Consider the following 20,881-nt stretch of genomic DNA (forward strand, 5'->3'; position numbering starts at 1 on the left):
CCCTGACGACCCCCCACACCCGGGTCCTCCGCTGTTCTTCCCCCTCACGCCAGTTTCCCCCCCACGTGCCCTCATCGCCATCAATTTTAGAATGTGTTTATTAATGAAATATAATCTTATCATTTCAGCGACATCTATCACTGTTTTTTTTTTGTATGTGCTTGGCCAAAGTCCTTGATCCCTGGAACACAGCCAGAGTTTTAACGATTGGACCTTGTTGGGAAATCTTTGCAAATTTTCACCCAACCCAACGTTTTCTTTGAACATCAGCCCTTCGTGAGTCAAAGGTTCCCTTTTTTATTCCAAAAAATGGGGTCGTAACTGATGCGGCAAGTTGTAGAGTAACATTAAAATTCTGATTTACCTTCGAAACTGAGCAATCGTGTCCATATACTCCCCTATCTTCCATAGCTTTTTTTTAGGCCCGCTTATGAGATTTGTGGTCATTCCATCATCATGATTTCAGAATGGGTCGACTGGGCTTGTATTCACTGGAATTTAGAAGGACGAGAGGGCATCTTATAGAAGCATGTAAAATTCTTAAGGGATTGGACAGGCTAGATGCAGGAAAAATGGGCCCGATGTTGGGGGAGTCCAGAACCACACAGTTTAAGAATAAGGGGTCGGCCATTTAGGACTGAGATGAGGAAAAACCTTTTTCACCCAGAGAGTTGTGAATCTGTGGGATTCTTTGCCACAGAAGGCAGTGGAGGCCAATTCACTGGGTGTTTTCAAGAGAGAGTTGGATAGAGCTCTAAGGGCTAACGGAATCAAGGGATATGGGGAGAAGGCAGGAAAATAGAGAAACATAGAGAATAGAGAGAGGAGAAGGCCATTCGGCCCTTCGAGCCAGCACCGCCATTCAATATGATTATGGCTGATCATCCAGAATCAGTACCCCGTTCCTGCTTTTCCCCCATATCCCTTGATTCCATATAACCATATAACAATTACAGCACGGAAACAGGCCATCTCGGCCCTTCTAGTCCGTGCCGAACACTTACTCTCACCTAGTCCCATCCACCTGCACTCAGACCATAACCCCCCATTCCTTTCCCGTCCATATACCTATCCAAGTTATTTTTAAATGATAAAATTGAACCTGCCTCCACCACTTCCACTGGAAGCTCATTCCACACAGCTACCACTCTCTGTAAGCCCTATGAGTTACAGTATATCTAACTATCTCTTGAATAGATCTAGTAAATTGGCCTCCACTTCCTTCTTCTCTGGTGGAAGAGACAATTTGAAATAGAAACATAGAAAACATAGAAAATAGGTGCAGGAGTAGGCCATTCGGCCCTTCGAGCCTGCACCGCCATTTGATATGATCATGGCTGATCATCCAACTCAGTATCCCATCCCTGCCTTCTCTCCATATCCCCTGATCCCTTTAGCCACAAGAGCCACATCTAACTCCCTCTTAAATATAGCCAATGAACTGTGTGGCCTCAACTACCTTCTGTGGCAGAGAATTCCACAGATTCACCACTCTCTGTGTGAAAAATGTTTTTCTCATCTCGGTCCTAAAAAACTTTCCCCTTATCCTTAAACTATGTGTGACCCCTTGTTCTGGGCTTCCCCAACATTGGGAATAATCTTCCTGCATCTAGCCTGTCCAACCCCTTAAGAATTTTGTAAGTTTCTATAAGATCCCCCCTCAATCTTCTAAATTCTAGCGTAATAACATAGAAAATAGGTGCAGGAGGAGGCCATTCGGCCCCAAATGATACCACTTTGTTCTACAATGCCGTGCCAATAATAACGAGTATGTTTCTTTCTGTTGGTTTTCAGCGCTGCAAGGATAAGGTGAATTCACTGGCGATCTCTGTCATGAACCAGTGGCCAGGGGTGAAGTTGCGAGTGACAGAGGGCTGGGACGAGGACGGACACCATTCCAAGGAATCCTTGCATTACGAGGGCCGAGCGGTCGACATCACCACCTCCGACAGGGACCGCACGAAGTACGGCATGCTGGCTCGCCTAGCGGTGGAGGCAGGATTTGACTGGGTGTATTACGAGTCAAAAGCTCACATTCACTGTTCAGTGAAATCAGGTAAGAGTCAAGAATTTCATCCGGGCTTCACAAAGATTCAGCTGCGGGAATACTTAAAAGTCCTTGTTCCACCGATTTTAACAGGTGCGATCTCCAGCGGCAGACTAGAAGCGTATTGAGAATAGTTCAGTCGAAGGTAGACTCAAAATGCTGGAGTAACTCAGCGGGACAGGCAGCATCTCTGGTGAGAAGGAATGAGTGACGTTTTGGGTCGAGACCCTTCTTCAGACTGATGTCATGGGGAGGGGGTGGGACAGAGATAGAATGTAGTCGGAGACAATAAGACTGGTGGGAGATCTGGGAATGGGGGAGGGGATGGAGAGGGAGAGGGAAAGCAAGGGTTACTTGAAGTTAGAGAAGTCTCTAAACTCCAGAGTGTACAGAGAATGGAACAGTTGGGCTTGTACACTCTGGAGTTTCGAAGGATGAGAGGATATCTTATTGAGACATATAAGATTGTTAAGGGGTTTGGACACGCTAGAGGCACGAAACATGTTCCCGATGTTGGGGGAGTCCAGAACCAGGGGCCACACACAGTTTAAGAATAAGGGGTAAGCCATTTAGAACGGAGACGAGGAAACACTTTTTCTCACAGAGAGTTGTGAGTCTGTGGAATTCTCTGCCTCAGTGGTGGCAGGTGGTGGCAGGTTCTCTGGATGCTTTCAAGAGAGAGATAGATAGGGCTCTTAAAAATAGCGGAGTCAGGGGATATGGGGAGAAGGCAGGAACGGGGTACTGATTGGGGATGATCAGCCGTGATTACATTGAATGGCGGTGCTGGCTCGAAGGACAGAATGGCCTAATCCTGCACCTATTGTCTATTGTCTATTGTCTATTGTCTAAGTCAATGTTCATACCGCTGGGGTGCAAACTACCCAAGTGAAATATGAGGTGCTGTTCCTCCAACTTGTGTTGGACCTCACTCTGACAGTGGAGGAGGCCCAGGACAGGACAATATAATCAATGATCTAATCTACCTCTTGGCTCTAAGTGGGACTTTGCTGTGTGCAAATTAGCGGTGGCCATTGGTAGAGGCTAAAAAGACATGGTGCTCGAAACCTAATCCATTGCCTGCGCTTGCTTTGCAATGTCCCAAAGCCATGAAAGGGAGTATGTATTAGTGCAGGTTACACAAAAATGCTGGAGAAACTCAGTGGGCGCAGCAGCATCTATGGAGCGAAGGAAATAGGCAACGTTTCGTCTCGAAACCCTTCTTCAGACTCCACTCCACTCTGTAAGAGTGCTTTTGTTTCTTTGCCTGAAGGCCGAAGCATTTGGGACCCGTCCACTGGAGCCAAGTAGGTCGGGCTGGTGTCTTGTTGGTGGTACATAGAAACATAGAAACATAGAAAATAGGTGCAGGAGTAGGCCATTCGGCCCTTCGAGCCTGCACTGCCATTCAATATGATCACGGCTGATCATCCAACTCAGTATCCCATCCCTGCCTTCTCTCCATACCCCCTGATCCCTTTAGCCACAAGGGCCACATCTAACTCCCTCTTAAATATAGCCAATGAACTGTGTGGCCTCAACTACCTTCTGTGGCAGAGAATTCCACAGATTCACCACTCTCTGTGTGACATTTATTTTTCTCATCTCGGTCCTGAAAGACTTCCCCCTTATCTTTAAAATGAATGAGAATGAGTGAGCATGAATGAAAATTTGCTGAGTGAGCAGTTGAATAGACTCGGCTTGTACTCGCTAGAATTTCGAAGATTGAGAGGGGATCTTATAGAAACGTACAAAATTCTTAAGGGGTTGGACAGGCTAGATGCAGGAAGATTGTTCCCGATGTTGGGGAAGTCCAGAACAAGGGGTTTAAGGATAAGGGGGAAGTCTTTTAGGACCGAGATGAGAATATTTTTTTCTCACACACAGGGAGTGGTGAATTTGTGGAATTCTCTGCCACAGAAGGTACTTGAGGCCACACAGTTCATTGGCTATATTTAAGAGGGAGTTAGATGTGGCCCTTGTGGCTAAAGGGATCTGGGAGTACCTGTACCTGCCTTCTCTCCATACCCCCTGATCCCTTTAGCCACAAGGGCCACATCTAACTCAAGATTCAAGATTCAATTTAATTGTCATTTGGACCCCTTGAGGTCCAAACGAAATGCCGTTTCTGCAGCCATACATTACAAACAAATAGACCCAAGACACAACATAATTTACATAAGATTCAGATTCAGATTCAGATTCAGATTCAGATTCAATTTTAATTGTCATTGTCAGTGTACAGTACAGAGACAACGAAATGCATTTAGCATCTCCCTGGAAGAGCGACATAGCAAATGAGCATAGCAAATAAACGACATAGCAAATAGACATCCATCACATCGCTGTGATGGAAGGGCAAAAAAACTTATCTCTCCACTGCACTTTCCCCCCCCCCCCCCCCCCCCCCCCCCCCCCCGATGTCAGAGTCAAAGTCAAACTCCCTCTTAAATCTAGCCAATGAACTGTGTGGCCTCAACTGCCTTCTGTGGCAGAGAGTTCCACAGATTCACCACTCTCTGTGTGGAAAAGTGGGCAGCTCGACTTTAGAAACATAGAAACATAGAAATTAGGTGCAGGAGTAGGCCATTCGGCCCTTCGAGCCTGCACCGCCATTCAATATGATCATGGCTGATCATCCAACTCAGTATCCCGTACCTGCCTTCTCTCCATACCCCCTGATCCCCTTAGCCACAAGGGCCACATCTAACTCCCTCTTAAATATAGCCAATGAACTGTGGCCTCAACTACCCTCTGTGGCAGAGAGTTCCAGAGATTCACCACTCTCTGTGTGAAAAAAGTTCTTCTCATCTCGGTTTTAAAGGATTTCCCCTTTATCCTTAAGCTGTGACCCCTTGTCCTGGACTTCCCTAACATCGGGAACAATCTTCCTGCATCTAGCCTGTCCAACCCCTTTGAAGCATTTGCATATTATTTGATCCCGTTCAGCACCCTCAGCACGAGAGCGTCGCTGAGATGGAGTGGAGAAGCGGGGGAGCAGCAGGCTAGCAATCCGCTACAGCTCTAACAGGCCACTGTACAATGGCAATGATTATTTGGCTGGCAGCTGCGGCAGATACAGATCTGCTTGAATAGCTGTGCGTGATAGTGGCTGTCTAAATGCGACACGCAAACCTACAGCTCGTGACAATGTTTCTCTACACCCATAAGCTTTATCTGGAACCGTATCATTTGTCTGAAGTTCCGACTTTTTTATCGTCCATTCATTTCATTTTTGCATTCGTTTTGTGCGTTTGAAAGAAAGAAAAAAGCTTTTATTCCCACCTTGCTCTAGAATACGTGCGGGAAAGAACTGCAGGTGTTTAAGAAGGAACTGCAGGTGCTGGAAAATCGAAGGTGGACAAAAATGCTGGAGGAACTCAGCGGGTGCAGCAGCATCTATGGAGCGAGGGAAATAGGCAACGGGTTTCGGCCCGAAACGTTGCCTATTTCCTTCAGGGTTTCGGCCCGAAACTTTGCCTATTTCCTTCAGGGTTTCGGCCCGAAATGTTGCCTATTTCCTTCCGGGTTTCGGCCCGAAACGTTGCCTATTTCCTTCCGGGTTTCGGCCCGAAACGTTGCCTATTTCCTTCAGGGTTTCGGCCCGAAACGTTGCCTATTTCCTTCCGGGTTTCGGCCCGAAACGTTGCCTATTTCCTTCAGGCTTTCGGCCCGAAACGTTGCCTATTTCCTTCAGGGTTTCGGCCCGAAACGTTGCCTATTTCCTTCAGGGTTTCGGCCCGAAACGTTGCCTATTTCCTTCAGGGTTTCGGCCCGAAAACGTTGCCTATTTCCTTCAGGGTTTCGGGCCCGAAAACGTTGCCTATTTCCTTCCGGGTTTCGGCCCGAAACGTTGCCTATTTCACGCGGCTCCGAAGGCGGAACTCACGCCCCCACTCATCCCTGGTCCGCTCCTGGCTCTGGGCCGGGGTTAAAACTCCATGCGGTGTGGACAGAGCAATCGCTGGACACAGAGAGATCCGCCGGTGGTGACGGTGGGAGGGGCGAGCGGTGCCTCGGGGTGGGGTCGGTGCTGGGACCCCCCCCTGCGCTGTGTCGTACCTTGCACACCACATGCACGGGAATGTGAATGCGGCCATCTATGGACAAAAAATGCTGAAGGAATGCTTGAGTCTGAAGAAGGGTCAAACTCAGACATAGTTGCTGTCCCCACCTGCTGAGTTTCTCCAGCATTTTTGTCGACATTGCCATTTACCATTGCGTGCGACCGGCTTAAGCCAATTTTGGGGAAACCCACCAACAGAAAACTATTCTCATTAGTGAGTGTGAAGGAGTGTGACCCTGTTCGTGTATTTATTTATTTATTTATTTTTAAAAAAATTGAGCGTGAGAACTTTTGTCATCAGCGTGAGAGCGTGAGAATTTCGTCGAATGCGTGAGTCTCACGCTCAACGCGTGAGAGTTGGCAGCCCTGCCTCCGCCTTAAATATATCCTCTGCCTTGGCCTCCACAGCCGTCTGTGGCAAAGAATTCCACAGATTCACCACCCTCTGACTAAAGACATTTCTCCTCTTCTGCTTCCGAAAAGAACGCCCTTTAATTCTGAGGCTGTGACCTCTAGTCCTCGACTCTCCCACTAGTGGAAACATCCTCTCCACATCCACTCTATCCAAGCCTTTCACTATGCTGTATGTTTCAATGAGGTCCCCCCCCCCCCTTATTCTTCTAAACTCCAGCGAGTACAGGCCCAGTGCCGACAAACGCTCATCATATGTTAACCCACTCATTCCTGGGATCATTCTTGAGAACCTCCTTTGGCCCATCAAGTCAACTTCGCCATTCAATCATGGCTGATCTATCCAACCCCATTCTCCTGCCTTCTCCCCATAACCCCCGTCGCCCGGCAGGGCTGGGACGGAGTCAATAGACAATAGACAATAGGTGCAGGAGTAGAGGCCATTCGGCCCTTCGAGCCAGCACCACCATTCAATGTGATCATGGCTGATCATCCCCAATCAGTACCCCGTTCCTGCCTTCTCCCCACATCCCCTGACTCCACTATTTTTAAAAGTCCTATCTAGCTCTCTCTTGAAAGTATCCAGAGAACCAGCCTCCACTGCCCTCGGAGGCAAGATAGCTCTTGTGGCTAATGGGATCAGGGGGTATGGAGAGAAGGCAGGTACAGGTACCCCCTGATCCCTTTAGCCACAAGGGCCACATCTAACTCCCTCTTAAATATAGCCAATGAACTGTGTGGCCTCAACTACCTTCTGTGGCAGAGACTCCGCTATTTTTAAAAGTCCTATCTAGCTCTCTCTTGAAAGCATCCAGAGAACCGGCCTCCACCGCCCTCTGAGGCAGAGAATTCCACAGACTCACAACTCTCTGTGAGAAAAAGTGTTTCCTCGTCTCCGTTCTAAATGGCTTACTCCATATTCTTAAACTGTGTGTGTGTGTGTGGCCCCTGGTTCTGGACTCCCCCAACATCGGGAACATGCTTCCTGCCTCTAGCGTGTCCAAACCCTTAACAATCTTATATGTTTCAATTTGAGAGGAGCTGAGCAAAGTGGGCAATTGATAACATGAAAAAAAATAGCTTCACTTAAAATGGCAATGAAGGAAAAGTGGACTCCAGTTTACTCCTGTTAAATGGTTCAGATCTCGAACAATGCACACCATATGCAAAAGGTCAAAATTCTTAACTTAGCAATTTGTGCAGGAGTGTGGAAAATTTCGGATGGGCCTCACGTTCCCACAGCTTATGCTTTCCTTGCCGAAATTATAAACCTCCCAGATAGTTCGTTTGTTGGTGGGAGAAGGAGCGGGTTTATAAGGAGGGACTTTTGCAGCTTTCCTTCTGCAGAGTGAGACAATTCCTGGATGCTTTCTTTGGCAGATCTGCGGCTGTTTTCATTAGATATTTGCTAGCGTTAAAAGGCCACGGGATTTGTCGTTCAGCCCAGTCGAGTTTGCAGTGTCGCCTTTTTCAACCAAGTATGAGGTGTTTCAACATTAGTCAGAGTCAATATGCCCGACTTGTAGTCGGGCATATTGCAAATTAGTTGTGATTCTTATAAAGAATTTGGGTGACGTGTTTGTTTGAATTGAACTGACAACGTTGGAAACTGCACACTACCCACCCCCGGACTGAGAAACTCCCCGAAAGGCAGGTTGGAAATATTGTATGCTGCTGATAACTTTATGTAGAATAGGAAGTATCGTGACTGAAAGGGGGCGGAAACCTTTTATTATTCACGTGCTGAAACCCCTCTGACCTCCTGGCCTCTGTGAAGTACATAGAAACATAGAAACATAGAAATTAGGTGCAGGAGTAGGCCATTCGGCCCTTCGAGCCTGCACCGCCATTCAATATGATCATGGCTGATCATCCAACTCAGTATCCCGTACCTGCCTTCTCTCCATACCCTCTGATCCCCTTGGCCACAAGGGCCACATCTAACTCCCTCTTAAATATAGCCAATGAACTGTGGCCTCAACTACCCTCTGTGGCAGAGAGTTCCAGAGATTCACCACTCTCTGTGTGTGAAAAAAGTTCTCCTCATCTCGGTTTTAAAGGATTTCCCCCTTATCCTTAAGCTGTGACCCCTTGTCCTGGACTTCCCCAACATCGGGAACAATCTTCCTGCATCTAGCCTGTCCAACCCCTTAAGAATTTTGTAAGTTTCTATAAGATCCCCCCCTCAATCTCCTAAATTCTAGAGAGTATAAACCAAGTCTATCCAGTCTTTCTTCATAAGACAGTCCTGACATCCCAGGAATCAGCCTGGTGAACCGTCTCTGCACTCCCTCTATGGCAATAATGTCCTTCCTCAGATTTGGAGACCAAAACTGCACGCAATACTCCAGGTGTGGTCTCACCAAGACCCTGTACAACTGCAGTAGAACCTCCCTGCTCCTAGACTCAAATCCTTTTGCTATGAAAGTACATGAGCGTTCGGTTAACCCTCCCTCGATTTTGGCAAAGCACCAGGACTCAAGAAAGAGCTAGATAGGGCTCTTAAAAATAGCAGAGTCAGGGGATATTTGGGGAGAAGGCAGGAACGGGGAACTGATTGGGGATGATCAGCCATGATCACATTGAATGGCGGTGCTGGTTCGAAGGGCCGATTGGCCTACTCCTGCAGCTATTGTCTATTGTCTATTGACTCTGCTCCCTGCCTCCCATAACAGTATGGCTGAGGCAAATGACTAACCAACGGGGCATCAACCACGCAGAGTGCATCTTCCACGCACAGTGCATGGGATGCTGCCATTGGGAAATTCTTTCAAGGATACGTTTTTTCCATCTGCCCGAAAGATTCATGAAAGTGTGAAGACACACACACCTCCGGTTTCAGGGGAAGTTTCATCCCAGCTGTTGCCAATAGACAATAGACAACAGGTGCAGGAGTAGGCCATTCCGCCCTTCGAGCCAGCACCGCCATTCAATGCGATCATGGCTGATCATCCCCAATCAGTATTTAAGAAGGAACTGCAGATGCTGGAAAATCGAAGGTACACAAAAATGCTGGAGAAACTCAGCGGGTGCAGCAGCATCTATGGAGCGAAGGAAATAGGCAACGTTTCGGGACGAAACGTTGCCTATTTCCTTCGCTCCATAGATGCTGCTGCACCCGCTGAGTTTCTCCAGCATTTTTGTCTAACAGATCTTCCTCCTGAGTTGAAGGCAGGTTATATCACTCTGTCTCTATCTCAGGGCGAAACGTTGCCTATTTCCTCCGCTCCATAGATGCTGCTGCACCCGCTGAGTTTCTCCAGCATCTTTGTATCCCCAATCAGTACCCCGTTCCTGCCTTCTCTCCATATCCCCTGACTCGGCTATTTTTAAGAGCCCTCTCTAGCTCTCTCTCTTGAAAGTATCCAGAGAACCGGCCTCCACCGCCCTCTGAGGCAGAGAATTCCACAGACTCACCACTCTCTGTGAGAAAAAGTGTTTCCTCATCTCCGTTCAAAATGGCTTACTCCTTATTCTTAAACTGTGTGTGTGTGTGTGTGTGTGTGTGTGTGTGTGTGTGTGTGTGTGTGTGTGTGTGTGTGTGTGTGTGTGTGTGTGTGTGTGTGTGTGTGTGTGTGTGTGTGTGTGTGTGTGTGTGTGTGTGTGTGTGTGTGTGTGTGTGTGTGTGTGTGTGGGGCCCCTGGTTCTGGACTCCCCCAACATCGGGAACATATTTCGCTACATCGAGCGAATTATTTACCTTTGAAGAAGGGTTTCGGCCCGAAACGTCGCCTATTTCCTTCGCTCCATAGATGCTGCTGCACCCGCTGAGTTTCTCCAGCTTTTTTGTGTACCTTCGATTTTCCAGCATCTGCAGTTCCTTCGTAAATAATGAATTACTCATATCTGATTTGGACTCAGTTGTAACATTTTATTTCAAAAATATGATATAATATTTTATTATGATCATTATATAACATTGATATAATTAGTCAATTTTTATTTATTATATAAAATGTAACTTAAACCTCTGCTGTTGTGGCAGTCGGTAACAGCCAACAAGGAACTGAGTCCAGTTCCAAGTTTTAAGGTGTCTGTAACGTTGCACTTAAGTAAGAATTACATTGTTCCAGTTTACATAAACATTCTCACTCTTCAAAGATAGACACAAAATGTCACCTCCGCTCAGTCCGCCTTGGTCTACGCGATCTCCCGGTTGCCAAACACTTCAACTCCCCCTCCCATTCCCACACTGACCTTTCTGTCCTGGGCCTCCTCCACTGTCAGAGTGAGGCCTAGCGCTAATTGGAGGAACAGCACCTCATATTTCGCTTGGGCAGCGGGATTCATTTTCTTTTCTCTAACTTTCCCTCTGTCTCCGTCCCACCCCTACCCTAGTTCTCTGCCTAGTTGCACTGCAGGGCTGGCTCGAAGGGCCGAATGGCCTGCTCCTGCACCTATTGTCTATTGTCTATTGTCTATTGTCCTCCTGATTAAGTTGTCTCGTTGTCTCTGTACTGTACACTGACAATGACAATAAATTGAATCATTTTTTTTTACTGTTTGTACGCCTCATTGTCACCTTCCCCTCAGCCAACAATGAACCGTTCTACATTCCCTTGGTCGACAAAAATGCTGGAGAAACTCAGCGGGTGAGGCAGCATCTATGGAGCGAAGTAGGTGCCTCACCTGCTGTGTTTCCTGAGCATTTTTGTCCACCTTCGATTTTTACAGCATCTGCAGTTCCTTCGTAAACATTCTACATTTCCATGAGCATCGTCTCCTTTGATCTGTCATTTTCACACCTTACCCTTCCATACCTCTCGTCTCCCTCTCCTCTCGCTCTCAGACTGAAGAAGGGTGTTGACCCATTCCTTCGCTCCAGAGACGGTGCCTGTCCCACTGAGTGACTCCAGCATGTTGTGTCTATCTTGTAGTGTAAACCAGCATCTGCAGTTCCTTCCTAGACATTCTCTATCTGCAGTTTGATATCTGATATTATGTGTGTTCGCTCATTTTGCTTGTGGGACAATTGATTTCTGAACTTTGGGCTTAGGGGAAAAGAAAATCACCCAAAGGCGCCCACACTAGAACATTGTACAATGATAACAAAATCCCCCCCACCCCCAATTCCTAACTTGTTTTCAATTAAAGTCTAGGTTCACCAGACTGATTCCTGGGATGTCAGGACTGTCTTATGAAGAAAGACTGGATAGACTTGGTTTATACTCTCTAGAATTTAGGAGATTGAGAGGGGACCTTATAGAAACTTACAAAATTCTTAAGGGGTTGGACAGGCTAGATGCAGGAAGATTGTTCCCGATGTTGGGGAAGTCCAGGACAAGGGGTCACAGCTTAAGGATAAGGGGGAAATCCTTTAAAACCGAGATGAGAAGAACGTTTTTCACACAGAGAGTGGTGAATCTCTGGAACTCTCTGCCGCAGAGGGTAGTTGGGGCCACAGTTCATTGGCTATATTTAAGAGGGAGTTAGATGTGGCCCTTGTGGTAAGGGGATGGAGCGAAGGCAGGTACGGGATACTGAGTTGGATGATCAGCCATGATCATATTGAATGGCGGTGCAGGCTCGAAGGGCCGAATGGCCTACTCCTGCACCTAATTTCTATGTTTCTATGTTTCTAAAGCTCACCTAAGTTTCTCAAATTACATATTTTCTGAGCTCTAGGTAGATACAAATGCTGGAGAAACTCGGCGGGTGAGGCAGCATCTATGGAGCGAAGGAATAGGTGACGTTTCGGGTCTCGACCCGAAACGTCGCCTATTCCTTCACTCCATAGATGCTGCCTCACCCGCTGAGTTTCTCCAGCATTCTTATCCACCGTTGATTTTTCCAGCATCTGTATTCAGTATTCAGTATTTACTTTCATGTCATTTTAACTGAGTACTTACACACACAGATGAAACAAAAACATTGTTTCTCAATCCGTTCCCATCAGTGCCGTTAATAAAAACAGAATAAATAACTATAGCTTTAAAAATTAAAATGACCATATCTAAAATAGGCCTAAAAATTGAAATAAAAACAGGCATTCAGACCGAACAGTGGATTTGCTTTGACAGATGCCTAGCTGTCAAAGTATAGGCAAGGTTAGATGTGTTGGAGTATGATATATGGGGAGGAGACACAGTCTGTCTGCTGTTCCTTCTTAAATATTTTTTACTGAGTTGGCAGAGCTAACTCATTCTTGTTCATTAATCCAACTAAATGTCTGCATCCATTGATCGGGCAATCCTGGGACGGGTTTGGAGGGATATGGGCCAAACGCTGGCAGGTGGGACTTAGTGTAGCCGAGACATATTGGCTGGTGTGGGCAAGTTGGGCCGAAGGGCCTGTTTCCATGCTGAATCACTCTATGACTCTGATTCACAGTCAGTGGGTGAGATTTCCCTCTCCTCTACTCCAGGAAATCAAACCAGACTTCATTTTGAGGGCTTTTGCCGACAAACTGCTCTTACTCTAAGACGAAGGTCTACCCAACGGCTTGGAGATGTAGTTCATCGTTGAAGGTTGTAATAGCGGGCAGATCATCTTTGTTACCTGTCGAGTTGTGAGTCTGTGGAATTCTCGGCCTCAGAGGGCGGTGGAGGCCGGTTCTCTGGATGCTTTCAAGAGAGAGCTAGATACGGCTAGAGGCTCTGACTGATCATGAAGGATCGGGCAGTGGAGATAATGTAAAAACTATTCGACACGCTAGAGGCAGGAAACATGTTCCCGATGTTGGGGGAGTCCAGAACCAGGGGCCACACACACAGTTTAAGAATAAGGAGTAAGCCATTTAGAACGGAGATGAGGAAAAACATTTTCTCACAGAGAGCTGTGAGTCTGTGGAATTCTCTGCCTCAGAGGGCGGTGGAGGCCGGTTCTCTGGATGCTTTCAAGAGAGAGCTGGATAGGGCTCTTAAAGATAGCGGAGTCAGGGGATATGGGGAGAAGGCAGGAACGGGGTACTGATTGGGGGATGATCAGCCATGATCACATTGAATGGCGGTGCTGGCTCGAGGGGCCGAATGGCCTCTACTCCTGCACCTATTGTCTATTGCCTATTGAGTTCCATATTTTATTTCTAAAAATATATAACCGGGGTGAGAAGTGTTAATGAATTTTGTAATAAATCACCATAGACTATGCATGTTAGATTAGTATGGAAAATAGAGACATCACAAACATCTTAGCTCCCAGCACCACAGGGACATGTAAATGATGTCAGCTGTGATGTGAGTGATTTATCTTAAATGATTTAGTTCCAGCATGTTTTCTATTTATGCAATATATCCTGTTGCTGTTTCTTTCCCCCTGCTGCCTCTTCTGTTCCTAAAGCGGTGAATGACTTTGTTAGTATGAAAGTTAGTAGTCGCAATAGTATCATGCACATGTGGCCTTTTATCAAACGTGATCCTGGTCCACAATGGTTTAGGAACATAGAAACATAGAAAATAGGTGCAGGAGGAGGCCATTCAGCCCTTCGAGCCAGCACCGCCATTCATTGCGATCATGGCTGATCGTCCCCAATCAATAACCCGTGCCTGCCTTCTCCCCATATCCCTTGACTCCACTAGCCCCTAGAGCTCTATCAGTTGCCCTTTGTCCCACTTAGGAAACCTGAACGGAAACTCTGGAGACTTTGCGCCCCACCCAAGGTTTCCGTGCGGTTCCTGGAGGTTGCAGGTGGTTGCTGGAGGTTGCAGGTAGTGGAAGCAGGTAGGGAGACTGACAAAAACCTCCGGGAACCGCACGGAAACCTTGGGTGGGGCGCAAAGTCTCCAGAGGTTTCTATTCAGGTTTCCTAAGTGGGACAGGGGCATTACTCTGTCTTAAATCCATCCAGTGACTTGGCCTCCACTGCCCTCTGTGGCAGGGATTTCCACAAATTCACAACTCTCTGGGTGAAAAAATATTTTTCACACCTCAGTCTCAAATGGCCTCCCCATTATTCTAAGACTGGGTGCTTCCTTTAAATTCTATGGTGGGAGAAGAATGAGTCTGTACATCATTCACATATCTCCTGTGTCACTGGAAGTTCTTTGTCTCACAATTAAAGGTGATACGAACACAGTGCTGTTAACCTACCTGGCATCAAGCTATACCCCGTGACTCTGCTCTCTCTCCCCATCCCCTCCCACCCCGCAACAAGGGCCACGCCCCCCCCCCCCCCCCTTGCACCCTACCAGCCGTCACGTACAACAAATAATCCTCCGTCAGTTTCGCCACCTCCAACGTGACCCCACCACACACCACACCTTCCCATCTCCTCCCCTGTCCGCTTTCCGCAGAGACCGCTCCCTCCGTAACTCCCTGGTCCATTCGTCCCTTCCCACCCGAACCACCCCCTCTCCGGGCACTTTCCCTTGCAACCGCAAGAAATGCTACACTTGTCGTTCTATATTCACCTTTTCCAAAGTGTGAGAATGAATAGAATATAGAATAGTTTTTTTATTGTCATTGTAACATGAACCATGTACAACGAAATTTACAAATGTCAGCCAGTCAGTGCACCATTCAAACATTTCTAAAAGCTAACGATACATACAAGATAAAATATTAAAAAAAGATGAACAACTAAAATAAATATCATGAAAATAGCACGCATAAACACCCAACCCTCCATCCTTCTGTTGATTTCACAGTGTACCACAGTCCCTTAGTATGTATCGCCCCTGCGTTCCTTGGCGGCTACATTTAGTGCCTTTATAGCAGTGGGGTAAAAACTGTTTTTTAGTCTGTTCCTCCTTGTCCTTGTAGATGTGTACCATCTGCCTGACGGCAACAGTTCAAACAGGGAGTGTCCGGGGTGGGAAATGTCCTTTATGATACTCTGGGATTTTTTGGTGCAGCGGGAACTGTGTAAGTCCTCCAAGGTAAGGAGAGGGCAGCCGACAATCCTCTGGGCGTTGTCAATGGCCCTCTGGAGCGCTTTCCTCTGAGCCGCTGTGCAGCTGGTGTACCACACGCATACACAGTATGTTAGTATGCTCTCAATGGAGCACCGATAAAAGGACAGCAGCAGTCTCTGAGTGATGTTATTCTTCCTGAGCACCCTCAGGAAGTGCAGTCTCTGCTGGACCTTTTTCAGCAGCGCAGTGGTGTTCACGCTCCACGTCAGGTCCTCCTCAATATGGATTCCCAGGAAGCGGAAATCCGCCACCCTCTCTACACAGTCCCCTCTGATAGTCAATGGTACCATGTCCGTTTTATTCTTCCTAAAGTCTATTATTATTTCCTTTGTCTTTAAGGTGTTGAGGAGCAGGTTATTTTCTCCACACCACACTGTCAGCTGCTCCACCTCATCCCGGTAGGCGTACTCGTCCCCCCCGGAGATGAGTCCCACCACCGTAGTGTCATCCGCAAATTTGACAATGGTGTTGCTGTGGTGGGCGGGGGTGCAGTCATGTGTGTAGATGGTGTAGAGCAGGGGGCTCAGTACGCAGCCCTGTGGAGAGCCGGTACTGAGGCTGAGGGCCGTGGATGTATGATGGCCCACTCTGACTCTCTGGCTGCGACCCGACAGGAAGCTATTTATCCACGTGCAGGTGGAGTGTGGAAGTCCCAAGTCCCCCAGTTTGTCCACCAGTTTGTGGGGAAGGATGGTATTAAAAGCAGAGCTGTAGTCCACAAAGAGCATCCGCACGTCGCTCCCCCGCTGCTCCAGGTGAGACAGTGCAGCATGGAGAGCTGTGGCTACAGCGTCCTCTGTAGATCTATTTGCTCTGTACGCAAACTGGTGGGGGTCAAAGCTTCGGGGCAGAAGTGATGTGATATGACCCCGGACCAGTTTTTCAAAACACTTCATCACCACTGGTGTGAGTGCGACTGGCCGGTAGTCGTTGAGGCTGGAGATGTTGTTTTTTTTGGGCAAGGGGACTATGGTGGAGGACTTCAGACAGGGTGGAACAGTGGACTGGGCCAGAGACTGGTTAAAAATCCTCGTACAGACTCCAGCCAGCTGGTCTGCGCAGTCCTTCAACACGCGTCCAGAGACGCCGTCAGGTCCAGTAGCCTTCCTTGGATTGATGGCCCGCAGCGTGCGCCTCACCTCATGCTCCTCTATCTTGAGGGTTAGGCTGCTGTGGACCATGTGCTGTGATGTGGCTGTCTCGGGTGGCTCCACTTCAAAGCGAGCAAAGAAGTGGTTCAGCTCCTCTGCCAACGAGGCGTCACCTTCAACAGCTCCAAGGTTGGTCTTATAGTTGGTGAGATACTGGATCCCCTGCCACACACCTGCCTGCTGTTGAGATTTTACTGTCATCAGGTGGTCCTCTATCTTCCATTTTCCTCGGTAGTTCCCTTTGATTTTTGGATATTACCTCTCTGATGCCCATTTCTCATTATTCAGCCTATGTTAGCTCGGGCCGTGCTGTAAATAAAGCCCTATCGCCAGACCTAAAGGCGGTGATTAGTCCTGCTCTTTCAACAGCCGCTGGACCTCCCGGGTCATCCAGGGCTTTTCTGGTTGCGGGTAGACCCGGATGCGTTTGTCCACCTGTGACAGTGTCCATGCATTTTTTGTTAATGTAACACAGTACACTGTCTGTCCAAACACCTCCAGGTTCCCCGGTGTTTTCAAACACCTCCCAGTTGGTCCTGTCGAAACAGTCCTGCAGCTGCTGAGATGCACCATCAGGCCAAGGGCTTTGTGATGGTCGTTTTTGTGATGGTAGTTGATGCAGTACACTGTCTGTGAACCCTTTCCCCGTGTGTTCAAACACACCCCCTGTCCTGTCGAAACAGTCCTGCAGCTGCTGCGAAGCACATCAGGCAGTTGTGAGGGGGGCATATGCAGGAATGCACCAAAAAGCAGGGACATATGGTCAGACTGGCCCAGGTGTGGTAGTGGTCTAGCCCTGTAGCCCAGCTTGATGTTGGAGTAGACCTTGTCCAGTGTGTTAGCTCCTCTTGTAGCACATTTAACATGCTGGTAGAATTTGGGCAGCATTGCCTTCAAGTCCGTGTGATTAAAGTCCCCTGCTATGATGTGAACACCGTCAGGATATATGCTCTGTTGACTGCTAATGCTACCATACAAATGTCCGATAGCCGAGTTAGCATTAGCATCCGGTGGTATGTACACAGCAGTTATCATGACAACAGTAAACTCTCTAGGGAGATAAATGGGCCTGCATTTAACAGTCACATACTCCAGGTTCGGGGAGCAGTGACTGTCCACAATCACTGTATTTGTACACCAGGTGTTGTTCACGTACACACACAGAGCCCTCCACCTCTCCTCTTACCAGAGTCTCTTGTCCTGTCGTGACGCTGTGCTGTGTAGCCTGTGACCAGTTCACAGCCAGGTCCATAGGTTCATCAGTGATAGGAGTAGAATGAGGCCATTTGGCCCATCTATGTCTACTACGCCATTCAATGATGGCTGCTCTATCTCCCCCTGTCAACCCCATTCTCCTGCCTCTGCCTCCTCCCCATAGCCCCCGGCACTGAGGTAACTCAGTGAAATGTTGTAACTTTGGCTAATGCCGCCCTTCACCCAGCTGCCTCCCCCTCCATCCATGAGATGCATAGTTGCTCCCGACTGCTAGCTGGATCACTCGTTTCCTAGGCAGCCAGACTGCTGCACCTGCAATGCGCAGGTGCCCCCCCCCCCCCCCCCCCCCCCCCCCCCCCCCATCCAAGAACAGGCCCAGCCCAAGTGTGCTGAGCTGGGGACTGTGAGAATGTGCTGAGTGCATTGCTGCATCACTCCTCCACAGTGCATTTTTCAAAGACCGGGGTTAAAAAAAAAATTTTTTTAAATGCTGTGTGCGCTATTTTTAATGAATCGGTCCATGTGTTCATTTGAATATTTCTGCTATTTTTAACTATTCTGTTGACTAATCAAAGCGGGCAGAAGAATTCCAACACTGGGAATATCACTGTGGCAAGTTTTAAATTAGATTTGATTTGAAGAGAACGACAGTTTTCACCTCAAAACGAAATGTTCCTGATGTTATTTTCTCTCTTGAGGAGATGGGAGAGTGTCGGGGCTTTAAACTGTTCAGTCCCTGTTTGCCCTTTTAATCTGCCTTCTGTTGTCCAGTTGTTTGAAACTTCTCTGTAGATGAGACCAAGCTTGCTGTGACAGTGGCCTGGCCCCATCAGCTATTAATCTCAGCTGTTTTTTTTTTGTTTTTGTTTTTTTTAAATATATATATTTTTTTCATTTTTTTCATTTTATGTTTTTATTTAATTTTTTTTTTTTTTTTTTTTTTTTTTTTTTTTTTTTTTAATAATTAAACTCAGCTGCAACAGTGGTAGGTGGGTTATAAGAGTACTGCCCCTGGATGGGATGAATCTCAGCATCATCCAGTGTAGTTCGAACAGGAGGGACAAGATAGCTCGGATTTCAACATTTAATGAAGAGGGGGAAAAAAATCCTGCTTGGCTGTCTGATCCCCCCATAGATGAATATCCCCTGTTTAAGAGAGAACTGCAGATGCTGGAGAATCGGGACACAAAAAAGCTGGAGAAACTTTCAGCACATCTATGGAGCGAAGGAAATAGGACGTTTCGGGCCGAAAAAAATTTCCTTCGCTCCATAGATGCTGCTGCACCCGCTGAGTTTCCCCTTTTTTTGTGTAACCGATGAATATCCCCCTCCCTGCATCTGTGTGGGCACAAGGAACTGCAGATGCTGGTTTACCAAGGAAAGACACAAAATGCTGGAGGAACTCAGCTGAGCCAGGCAGCATCCCTGGAGAAAATGAATAGGTGACGATTTGGGTCCCCTTCCCATTCCCAATCTGACCTTTCTGTCCTGGGCCTCCTCCACTGTCAGAGTGAGGCCCAGCGCAAATTGGAGGAACAGCACCTCATATTTTGCTTGGGCAGTGGTGTGAACATTGACTTCTCTAACTTCAATTAACCCTTGCTTTCCCTCTCTCTCCATCTCCTCCCCATTCCCAGTTCTCCCACCAGTCTGACTGTCTCTGACTACATTCTATCTCTGTCCCGCCCACTCCCCTGACATCAGTCTGAAGAAGGGCCTCAACCTGAAACGTCACCCATTCCTTCTCTCCAGAGATGCTGCCTGTCCCGCTGAGTTACTCCAGCATTTTAGAAACATAGAAACATAGACAATAGGTGCAGGAGTAGGCCATTCGGCCCTTCGAGCCTGCACCGCCGTTCAATATGATCATGGCTGATCATCCAACACAGTATCCCATACCTGCCTTCTCTCCATACCTCCTGATCCCTTTAGCCACAAGGGCCACATCTAACTCCCTCTTAAATATAGCCAATGAACTGGTCTCAACTACCTTCTGTGGCAGAGAATTCCACAGATTCACCACTCTCTGTGTGTGAAGAAAAATGTTTTCCTCATCTCGGTCCTAAAAGATTTCCCCCATATCCTTAAACTGTGTGTGTGTCCCCTTGTCCTGGACTTCCCCAACATCGGGAACAATCTTCCTGCATCTAGCCTGTCCAACCCCTTAAGAATTTTGTAAGTTTCTATAAGATCCCCCCTCAATGTTCTAAATTCTAGCGAGTACAAGCTGAGTCTACCCAGTCTTTCTTCATATGAAAGTCCTGACATCCCAGGAATCAGTCTGGTGAACCTTCTCTGTACTCCCTCTACGGCAAGTTATAATTTTTCATGCGATGCATATGCACCCCCATGCACAGTTCCAGTACAGGGGGGTTGTGCTTATCCCTTTAACCTGCGACATAGTTTACTGCAGAGTGTGTTGGCTGTCAGGACAGGTGCAAGATCCTATGAGATTAGAGTGGGATTCATTGCAAAGATTGCTCAAGGTTTTAGTGGTTTGAATATTATTACCTTCCCGAGGCTTTGCCAGCAGTCATCAGATAAATACTGACAATGTTTAATTAGACTCCTGCTTGTGTCCACTGGGATGCTAAACTCCTCAGATTACAGAGACGGATCTGGCTCACTCAGACATGTTAAATTACACAAATCCTACACGGTGTTTGCTGGTTTTTACACCTTTCTCAGCTGGAGGATTGCATTTGTATTTTATTTTTTCCCTGCCGATTTTCTTCTCTCCGAATAAAAGATTAGCATCACCTCGCCCGCTACCACTCGCTCACAAGAAAACGTCTCGGCTGTGATCGTGTACAGGCCATGTCTGAAGAAGGGTCTCGACCCGAAACGTCACCCATTCCTTCTCTCCAGAGACGCTGCCTGTCCCGCTGAGTTACACCAGCTTTTTGTGTCTATCGTCGGTTTAAACCAGCATCTGCAGTTCCTTCCCACACACCATGTGTTGTCTTTCCGCTGACTGGATAGCGCATTAAAAGGACCGGATAAGCTAGATGCAGGAAAAATGTTCCCAATGTTGGGTGAGTCCAGAACCAGGGGCCACACAGTCTTAGAATAAAGGGGAGGCCATTTAAGACTGAGGTGAGAAAAAACTTTTTCACCCAGAGTTGTGAATTTGTGGAAT

At 47.5% G+C, this 20,881-nt stretch overlaps 1 protein-coding gene across 1 annotated transcript in view; it reads left to right on the forward strand.

Moving 5' to 3' along the window:
• dhh (desert hedgehog signaling molecule) overlaps window positions 1–20,881 on the forward strand; it is a 111,945-nt gene that overhangs the window by 80,090 nt on the left and 10,974 nt on the right. Inside the window, exon 2 of the mRNA XM_055664599.1 lies at window positions 1,795–2,056. Within this exon, the coding sequence (XP_055520574.1) occupies window positions 1,795–2,056 (262 nt within the window). The remainder of the gene's footprint in view (window positions 1–1,794; window positions 2,057–20,881) is intronic.

The sequence above is a fragment of the Leucoraja erinacea genome, chromosome 40 (assembly GCF_028641065.1).
Source record: "Leucoraja erinacea ecotype New England chromosome 40, Leri_hhj_1, whole genome shotgun sequence".
Classification (NCBI taxonomy): domain Eukaryota; kingdom Metazoa; phylum Chordata; class Chondrichthyes; order Rajiformes; family Rajidae; genus Leucoraja; species Leucoraja erinaceus.